This window comes from Dromaius novaehollandiae, chromosome 1 (assembly GCF_036370855.1).
Source record: "Dromaius novaehollandiae isolate bDroNov1 chromosome 1, bDroNov1.hap1, whole genome shotgun sequence".
Classification (NCBI taxonomy): domain Eukaryota; kingdom Metazoa; phylum Chordata; class Aves; order Casuariiformes; family Dromaiidae; genus Dromaius; species Dromaius novaehollandiae.
In genome coordinates, this window is record NC_088098.1 from 162,417,671 (window position 1) to 162,428,464 (window position 10,794).

At 44.1% G+C, this 10,794-nt stretch overlaps 1 protein-coding gene across 1 annotated transcript in view; it reads right to left on the reverse strand.

Annotated features, from left to right (window-relative positions):
• RAP2A (RAP2A, member of RAS oncogene family) overlaps nucleotides 1–7,442 on the reverse strand; it is a 32,711-nt gene extending 25,269 nt beyond the window's left edge. The window contains exon 1 of the mRNA XM_064504549.1: nucleotides 6,827–7,442. Coding sequence (XP_064360619.1) covers nucleotides 6,827–7,140 — 314 coding nt within the window. The 5' untranslated portion in view covers nucleotides 7,141–7,442. The remainder of the gene's footprint in view (nucleotides 1–6,826) is intronic.
• Between the last annotated feature and the right edge of the window lie 3,352 nt (nucleotides 7,443–10,794).

The following is a 10,794-nucleotide window of genomic DNA, read 5'->3' on the forward strand; positions in this document are numbered from 1 at the left end:
AAAAAAAAAGATGTGTTGTACTCTAAACTAGCACAATCTAAACTAAATATACATACAAAGGGAGCTTGCCTACCTGGCATTTTCAAAAAAAAGTTCAAAGAACACAATGAGGGGATAAAAAGGTTTATTTTCAGTGCCCACGCAAACTGTCACGTCACCTTGGCTCGAGGGATTGGGGGGGCAGAGAGGGGAGAATCCCAGTCTCAGAAGAAATACCTATATGATTAACTAGGGGAAAAACATAGCCCAAAAACCATTAGAAAACTCCCTGCTAACAAGTCTCAAATTTTTGTGGCTTCTGCAGAAAATAACTCAAAGTAGCATGAATACTTCTTATGTTTAAGAAAGGGAGAGTGAGGAAAGAAGAGCCAAGAGAACTCTGCAAATATGGAATATAATTCAAAGCTTCTACATGAAAACATTAAAAGTAATATGCTGCAAAGATGCACCGAACACCTTGAAATACCTGAGTTTAAGACTAAGACATGCAACTTTAAAATATAATCTTCTATAGCCTAAAAAATGTGCACTCTGACAGAATTTCTAGAGGGTGGTCTGCATATGAATTCCATAGGTAAATCAAGAAGCCTATAATCTTTGTCTGACGGAATTAGCCCATTGATCTGCAAATTAAAACACAAAGGTAGAGTCACTAAAAAACCTAAAATAATTTTACAACTTTTTCTGGCTATATAGAATTTAAAAGCATAACAGCATAAAAAGAAATAAAAAAAAATCTGAGTTTAAGACTAAATAAAGTTTACAATAATGTCCTATAACCTGCAAACTTGTCATAGATGCTTTTTAGGGGATGATCTGTATACAAATCCCCCCAAAAGGAGGGGGATCACCATATGGTCAGTGCTGAAGGCTTTGATGTTATAAATGGAGTCAACCTGATCAGATTGGCTACTTGCATTTTTCACTTCCTTATATCTCTACAGATACTTAAAATATTTGCATTCTTTTCCTCCCTAATGTTCTCAACTGAGACACATCTTTCTGTAAGTGTCCCTTGCCACAAAATGAAAGGCTAGAATAGGTCTTCCATTATATGAAAAATATTTTAATATGTCGTCTGATGTCTGCATGAAAGATGTCAGAATTCCATCCCGCTTCCTATCTTTTCTTAGAAATATGTATGAGTGTTTCATGGAATTTATTCATCTGTTCTTGCAATAAAGAGTAATAAAGCACAGTTCTGCCTGATGGGTGCACAACAGAGTGGCTGGCAGCTTGGCCAGGAGGTTGCAAGGAGTCCTACAGAGGATGCGGACCATGTTTTTGTTTCCTGCCTTGCTCACTTAAAGATGAGTAGTCTACTACATCAAGTTTTCCACTGGAAAAAATCGCCTGCTAAGAACTTAAGGATATCAGTCTCTTCTTATTTCTGCCATCACTACATGGCTAACAGCTGTGAAAGTCCCTAGATATTTGCTAACTTCTCACATACACCACTTTAGAAGGAATAGTATTTTCTAAGTTACACTTCTATTGAATATTTAGTTATTTCTTCCTGGCAGGTTTGAGCCATGTTTGTTTCTGAATGCATCTTATCAGTGTTTCTTAAGGAATGCATGAAAGAGAACTCAAAATGAGAAAAATATTTTCCTAAATTAAAGTGAGATGAGAAACCCATAAAATTTCAGAGCATCAGTAAATTTAACCTAGTTTAAATAGTACTATTACACTGAAGAGCTAAAGAACAAATTAAACTATTTCATCCCCTCAAAACTCTATACTTACAGTCATTTGTATGATCATACTATCCAGTTTTAATCAGGATCAGGACTCCAATGTGCTAAACACTCATTGAATAAAATAACATTTAATTTTCATAGTACTTTGAAAGCAACATATTCAGACATTTGAGCAATTTTGTAATTTCAAGTATAGTTTTTCAGACTTAATCACCACTAAGTTACTAAATACATCAATTATCATTGACTCAAGATGCTGATTTCACAATTAATAAATTTCCCTAATTACTTCTCTTGTATGTTTTGAATTACCATGCAGAATTCCCAGACTGGGAGGCAGATTTTCATCCTTAGGATAAACACCTCTACAAAGAACATTGTCAACTCAGAGACATTCCCATGATATTTCATATCATATATATATATGATATATATAACATTATATATATATAATAATATAACCTTGTTTATTTGTTTAATCCACATTTTCAATGAATCAAAATTAGTAAGTTTGCTTTTGGTCTTTGTTTCCTAGAGAAAAAGCAATAGATTAATGAAAAGTTTTTTATTTACATTTTTCACTACTTGAGAAAAAAAATTCTCAAATGTACAGCTATTTGGAGAACCTGACATACTGCTTCAAGAGCACAAGCATAACAACAGCCCTGTCTCTAAAACACTGGGCAGATGTCAAGAGAAAGCCTTACAAGTGAGGAACACAATTAACTTTGTCAGTCCTTTATTTGTGCTTTAGTTTTCTGCTTGAATAGAAATAATAATCCTTTTCTATTTCATGGGAATTTGCTAAAAATATGTATGTTAAAGACTGTGGAAATTATGGTACTGAAGCTGCATAAGCACTTAAAGTACATAAACAGTGAGGTTTAGACATTTATACCTTCAGGACAGGAGAAAAATACTGACAAAGTCATATCCAATATTAAAACTCAGTATATGGTACATATCAGCAGATTCTCTTCAGGGAGCTTTCTAAACACACAAAAGACAAACACACCAGTGCTAGAAGTTACCTAACTCCCTTCCATAAAAAAAAATAAACTTTTTAATCTGCATGCTCATTATTTCTCTCTGAACCTACATAACTAGTTGGGGTGTATCATTTCCAATCTGTTTCACTTGACAGCTTCTGTTCTTACTTCACTGCAGACCTTTACTTGCACAGGCCCACTCATCCAGTTTTGCCTCATTCTCACAACTAAAAGGCTTCTTCAGAAAACTCAGCTTATTCTGAAACTAGAGTGGGCTATATCTGCACATAAACAACAGACATGTCTTTGCTACTGGGTTTGCAAATCCATTTTGGAGGGAAAGGAGGTCTCAGAATTGCAGTACCTACAAATGCACAGATAATATATTTTGTATAATCTCTCACCAGGAGGCAGCAAAGTAGCACTTGATTCCCTTCACCCTTCTTGTATGCGAAAAGTAAAAAGCGCCCTGTGAAGCCACCACATGAAAAGTATTATGCTTATGTACACTCCAGTTTCCCACCACTAAAAACTTCCAGCACTTGGAAGCACATGTCCGCAGGCATCAGAAGAAACCAAGGCTTAGGGGACAGACTTGGCACAAGTGGGATCCAGAAACTGGTATGAGGTGCCTGAACTGCCAAGATCATGTGGTTGGGACAAGGCATAAACATTCAATTGTCCAGTAAGGTAATGTAAATGTAAGTTTACTTAGCTATCATCTTCAGTGACAGCAACTTTAAATGAGCATGGAGGCACCCTCAGCTTCCCAAGCCCAGGTACAAATGGCCTCATTCTGTACAATGCACTGCCCCACATTAGGGCACAACCTCTCTGTCCTCTTATCTTCTAATCACATCCCTCACCGAGCAAAACAAGGCATCCATTGCTTCACTCACCTGGGGCACATTGCCTGTCAAACTCCTGCTCCCACACATGAGGACTAAAGCACATGTTCCAGATAAGCAGGGCTATCTGCAGGCACTGTAAACAGAGTTCAGTGCAGAAGCTACTGCTTTGCACAGCACAAGCTACAGCCAGATCACTAGATGGGTAAAACCTACTGTAAGCAGCAGCATCTGGAGGAGGAAGAACAGCAGCTGTGATTTTGTACCACCCTGATCCTCCATCCAATGCTGGCAGCATGCTTAACCGTGGGAACCTTTGGCCTAGAGCAAGGTACAGGGAGCACATCTAAAACTTCTCTCTCTTCTAAATTCATGTTCCTGTGAGAACTGCTGGAGGTGCATCCATCCACTCAGGACTGACAGGACTCCTTTTCTGGAGAAAGATCTAGACAAAATGTTTCATCTACTTTGAAAAGAAGAATATGGTTTACATTTAAGCCTACATTTCCCAGGAAAGAACTTAAGGATATCAGTCTTAAAGGCTACCACACTACACACTACAAAAGGAAACTTGACTTTATAGTTTTGCCATTAGGAAACTCTTCTGGAAATGGAGAGATGCAGATTTTGGTCCTGTTTCTAAGATTATTTATGCATTTTTCAATATTAAATGGCCAAGGAATAAGAGCAGAAACTATACTGACAACAGTGATCTAAACCCCTTCCCACCTGAGTGACCTAACCACTAGCTTCAAAGTAGTACATAACACACGCATAAACCTTATGGTATATGGCTCTTTTCACCATGTAAACACTACATTCACTCCTAGAAAGTGATTCAACTTCATCAGGTGGAATGAAGGGCTCCCTTAGCTTACTTTGGTCTGCTACATGGAGGTGTGGTATGTGGGGGATAGACCAAGGAAACAGAAGATTCAAGCTTGAATCTCTTAACCTGAAGGAGGAAGTTCACTTATTTTTTCTGCTTCTTGGGAGAATAATTGTAATTACTCTCTAATTATATAAGCAATATAGAGATTCTTTCATCAAAATAAATGTAGTGAAGGCAACATCTAAAATACAAAGAGTGGTGCTACCTACCAATATATTCCATAGGTCAGAGACCTCCTCCATCAGTTTCCAGGTACAACAGAAATTCAGAGATTTTTAGATCACTGTTTTGTTTTGAGTATATATATAAACAAGTACTTCTGGATTTCAGGTACAACTCATACAAAATCCTTAAGTAAACAGGACTACAATTATTTGTCTCTCAACATGGACAAAATGCATTCATGCAACTGTAGATTATATTTAGAACTCCTTGGCACGTACAGATACATATGGTCTCTGTAAACAGGCATTCTTCCAGTTAAACTTGCACCCTTTTTAACAGCTAATTGAATGGCATATTAGATCTTACATTGCTTGCAAATTTTAAGTCACACTACAGTCAAAGTCTTAAAAGAAAAAAAGAAAGAAAAAAACATAAAACAACACAGGTTTGAACAGTGAAAATCTGGAGCAGTTGCTAAACTACTTTTAACGCACTGTTTAATATTTCAAGTCAACAGCATACCCCTTTCAACTACAACTCAAATAAAAATTTCAGGACTGGCTAAATGTAGTATTTCATCTGTTTTTAAGATTACTTTACATAAGTGAAATTTTACATTAAAATATTGCTCACGTGTATTTTGCACGGTTCCTGAAAGTCAAAAGTTGAAGTCTTGCAATAAAATAGGTAATAGATGACAGAAGAAAAATAAGAGCAGCTTTTAGACCTATCCTCAGCAGTGCTGAGTCAATACAACTATGGAAGTACAAGCTGCTTTCTATTCTGCTTCATGTATTGTCATTTACTGTCAGCTTGGGTCTGAATGCAGACACTCCATTGCTAGGTACAACACAAGCTGCAAAAAGCACAGCTAAACATTCAGAGACTAACTGAATTTATATCACTGATTAAATGTAGGAAAGCAGCAGGCATTTATTAAGGAATACAGTCTAACTACTACTAAAAAAAAAAAATCTTCTCAAATAAGGTATGCATTAACAATAAGGAAAGCAAAGATACCTTAAGTGTATTTCCATAATAGATTCCAAATAACTTAATTACACTAGACTTTAGAAGTCCCCTGTGAAAAATTTAGGACATATATACAAGAGACACCTACTATGAGAAACTTGTGAATCTCCAAAAATAACAGAACTTTGCCTCCTCCCTCCCCTTTCCTCTGTTCACTCCCTCTCTAGTTTTAAAACGCATCTTCCCCAGGCCTTAGTATTGAATAGCAGTTTCTGTGAATAGACCATACCCAATCATATGATTAGCCATTATCACCTTTTAAGCCCCAGTCTGTATTAAGATGCAAATCCAACAGCTGTGGCCCAACTAAGTTATTTACAAGAGTTCCCCTTTCAGATGTCCAAGCCTCAACCAGTTCTGTGCTATATTTACAGTTTCTCTTCATGGGCAATAACAGATCTAGGTCTAGGATGATTTGGCAGTGGCATTTTCTCATCCACGCTACAGTTCAGATGGTTGCTATGATTTCAAATGGTGCATCTACCCGTATTTCAGTGGAACTGGCTGCATTTCAGCTGCTGACATCTAACTGATTGACACATATCTAAACAACATAGTGGTTATAAAAACAGACTGGCAACATGTACGTGTATTTCACCACTGTGGGCTTGCTCATAACAGAGTGGCTGGCAGTGCAACCGTGGGAAATTTGAGAGAAACACTGGCATGCAGAAGGCCTAGACCTCATAACCATCCCTTCTCACTAGAGGCTGGCGCGCTGCACTTTTACGAGAGGTGGGAAATTTAAGGAGATACCTGTACAGGTAGATGCAAAGGCAGGTTCCTATCACTGAACACGCGCTGCGGTGCGGGAAAACAGCGAGGCGCTTCCCCCGCAAATGCACCCGCAGTCTGTCCACGAGGGGAGCACGCCGGGGAGCTCGGCGCAGCGCTCCGGGACCGCCTTCCCGCCGCCAGACCGCAACTTGCCGGCGCTTCCATAACCCACCTGACGTATTACCCCCCCCCCCAAACTTACTGTGCTATAGGAGGCAAACGGCTTAAAAACGCGACAGCCTCCTCCTCCTCCCCCCCCCCCCTCCAGCGGCGGTTCCCGGGCCCAGGCCAAGGGGGGCGCTGCCGGGGGGGGGGGGGGGCGCGCTGCCGGGGGGCGGTTGGCCCGCAGGCCCCGGCGGGTCGGGTCGGGTCGGGCCGGGCCGGGCCGCGGGTGGGCGGAGGGGCGGGGGCCGGGCAAGTCACCTCTTGACGCGGATGATCTGGTCGCGCATGGGTCGGATGTCCTGGAAGCTCTGCTGGTTGACGAGGCTGTAGACGAGGATGAAGCCCTGCCCGTTCTTGATGTAGAGGTCCCGCATGGAGGCGAACTGCTCGGTGCCCGCCGTGTCGAGGATCTCCAGCACGGAGGGCGACGCGTCCACCTCGATCTCCTTGCGGTAGAAGTCCTCGATGGTGGGGTCGTACTTCTCGATGAAGGTGCCGGTCACGAACTGCACCGTGAGCGCCGACTTCCCCACCCCGCCCGAGCCCAGCACCACCACCTTGTACTCACGCATCCTCCCGCCGGCGCGGACCGCCCGCCCGCCCGACCTGCACCTGCCGACGGCCCCTCCTCACCCGCCCGCCATGGGCCGCCGCCCGCCCCCGCCCCGCTCGCCCGCCCGGCGGATGCTCCCGGCCGCGGCGGCTCCTGGGCGGCGCTGCCGGCGGCGGGGCCGCGCTCACGGGCTGCGGCGCGGCCGAGGTGGGGCGCCGGCCCCGCCCCCTCCTTCCCCTGTCGCCACAGCAACAGCCAACCGGCCGCCGCGCGCGGCGCCGGGGAGGAAGAAAGAGCGGCGAGGAGGGCGGGCGAGGCGTCGCGTCACGTGGCGCCTCCCCCGCCCTCCCCCGCCGAGCGGGCGCCCGCCAATCCGCAGGCGAGTGGAGCCACACGTGACGCTGACGGCAGCTGCGGCCCCGCAGGCCGCCCGTCTCCTCTCGGCCTTCGCCTTGCGCTGTCGCCTAGGCGACAGCGGCCCGCCCCCGCCCCAAACCCATTCTGCAGGCCAGCTCCGGGACACGCGCTCCGCGCAGGGCCAACCGGCGGCCGCGCAGCCGTGACGCGCCGCGCGGGATGAGCCAATGGCAGCGCGGGCTGGGGGAGAGCGGGGCTGGGCGGGTGCCCGGCCGTTGCGCGGCCGGAAGTGGCTGTCATAGGCCGGCGGCGGCCGCTCCGAGGCGGCGGGAGTGGGTTGGCGTCGCCGCGGGGGCGGGAGGCGTCCATCTCCGCCGTCCTCCGGGGGGGGGGGGGGCAGGGGGGGAGGGAGAGGCCTGGGTGGAAATCCCCGCGCAGGCTCCCGGTTCCGCTTCCTGGGGGGCGGGGGGCTTCGGGGAGGCGAGTTTTCGCTGTTTTAAACGTGCCCGTCCAGGCCGCTGCCGTGTGTGCGGAGGTCTCGAGGGCACCGTCCTAACCCCGCTGTGCGTACACTAAATTAAACGAGATTAATGAAATCTGTCGCACCGACCTTGTGAGTATTCCCTTTGGATCCGATGTGACCGTCATGCTGGTGTGTGCTCGGAGGGATGCAGTTACACGTATGTTGCTCATGCATGCCTGCCGCTCATCCCCTCACGACAGAGATTCAGGGCCAGGGAGACATGCTCTGAGCAAACAGTGACTGAAATGGAGATACTTGATAAATCTAAACAGCATAATGACATAACTCACAGGATCCAGTATCGCTTTGGAAAGATGCTCACACTTGTGTGCTGGTCTTTCTACTGTCACACGAGACTCCTTAATTTCTCTCTCTCTCTCTTTTTTATTTTTGAATATCACTGGCTGGAATGGTTGGATATGGGGGGGAAAGGCTTTATTTTGATTAGTGGCATGTGGTTCAGCCAGAGCCATTAGTCTGCTGTTACTGAAAGCTCTTGGAGCTCACTGATGGGGTTGCATTTCTCTGGGCTGCTCCTCCCTTCATACTGTCCCATCTTCATTGTTGGTCTCACCCGGCCTTCTTGAAACATCCTGGTCTGTTTCCTTGATGACTTTTATTTTCAGATGTATTTCTGGGGCTCAGGGGCACACTTAGACTCTGGTTGTGTCCTTTGGTTAAGTGTTTGCCGTGTGCAGTGCTTCACACTTTAATTTAGTGTTTTACTTGGGCCTTCTGCTTTAAGAGTTTCTCTTTTCCTCTGTGCTTTTGTTTTTGAACTGCAAAGCTTCAAAACCAGCTTCTCTCAGTAGAATGCCCTAGCTTTAGTCTGTCTAGAAGAAAAGATTACTCGCTGAATTGGGCTCACAAAAACACGTAATAGTACAAAATGCAAGATACTGCATGTATGGATTAGTAAGTCTTTCTACAAAGAGGAACTTGTACAGAAATACAGCCAGGAGGGTTACTGGAAAAGGATAAAGCTTATTTACAAGAGTACACTAGGAATATTTGTCTGATTAACCGACCAAAAACAAACACAAAGGAGGGATATGACTGCTCGTAATAAATAAGACAGGGTAGAGTCAAGGGATAGGCATGTAAACTAATGAACAGTATTGACAGAAGAACAGGTATCTAAACTGATTATAAGTCTAAATAGAAAACTAAAAGATAGGCAACTGAGATTTTCCTCTTCCAATAAGAATAGTGCAAGGCAAAAGTGCCTAACAGGCTATAAAATGCATCATGTTTCAGAAGAGGAAGATGTGCAGTCATACAAAATAGGTTTAAGTGATCTTTGTTGAGGGGAGGAGATTGGGCATCCCTTTTTACGCATCCTGAGACTAGAACGATCTCCTCATGTTCATTACTCCTCTGAAAAAGAGGCTGTTGAGTCTTGATTAATGATGAGGATGATGATTAAAATGAAAAGAGGCAATATGAGGCAATATGAATGCTCGCACTAAAAGATTTACAACAGATGTTCAGTCTCACAGATAATTGAGTCTGATGGGCAGCAAAGCATTTTTTCCATTAAGAAGTAATAATAATGGTGGAGGGATGCGTGCAGTTGCTAAAGAAATATGCACAAAAGTTAGATACACAGGGACAGTATATATAGCATGCTGGATGACAAAGCAGGAGTGGGATGGTCAACTGGAAGAGATGCTGGTTTTCCAGAATGGATGGCTGTTCCCAGCGATCTCACTCAGGTCATTCGTGAGACTAAACACCATACCATTGCCCTGTTTTTCTGTCCTTCACCCTTGATTTTGATTGATCTGGGGAAGATGACAACACTGAAAATTCAGCTGGTAAGTGCTGGAGCCTCTGCCCTAAAAACAAAAACAGTATCAGTTATGTGGAGTTATCTGTAGTGAGGTGATTGGAGAGCATGGGGCTGTGTAGGTGCTGCCAGTTTTTCTGGCCTCAGATTTTTATGTGCATTGCCTATACCTTTCTTACTCTCTGTCCAAGGGTGAAAAGGAGAAAAGTTAATTTCAAGGGAAGGGAAACTTCCTGCTACAAAAAATTGAACCGGACAAGGCATGTCCAGGGAAATATCTCAGCCCACATCTGACCGGCAGACAGACTCCCTTCCCAGCATGACATCCTTTGCAGCTTCTCAAAGCAGGAGTCATCTAGTCCCTCTGTGCCATACAGCTGGGGTTTTGCTGGCTTCTCAGGATTTAGAGATCTTACTTCTCAAGTCTTTCATGTCTTATATTGGAGTATCATGTTTCATACTTCAGCAGCCTGTGGCTAACCACACTGTCTTGTGATAGGCTGGAGTTTCTCAATAAATGGTGAATTTTATCTTATGCTGAAAACAGCTTATGGTTGCGTAATTTTCTTGCTAGCTACTGTAGCCTCTGGCTACACATTAGGTCATGTGTATGAAAGAGGAACGAGGCCTCTCACATTTACTTTCATTCCAGGTGCAAGCTTTGCTAATTGTGCAGTAACAACAGTATCATTGACAAGATTTAAACTGGAGCAAAATGAAAAATGAGCAAATGTATAGCCCCCTCCCTCTGAAAGCTCATGATTGTCCTCTGACGTCTAAGCACAAGAGAACATGTGAAATAAGGACCCTGTCTGCTCTACAAACTTTGCTCTAGTGTGTACTTGTTTTCCATGATCAAGAGCTCTTTTGCAGTGCAGATCATTAGAGCAACAGTGATTTCCTGTTTTTGCTTACTATCATATTTTTATGTGCAGGCTGGCAATGCAGTTCTGTCATCGCATAGATTGCTCCTAACCGTGTGTAATTACAGTACTTTAGGAACT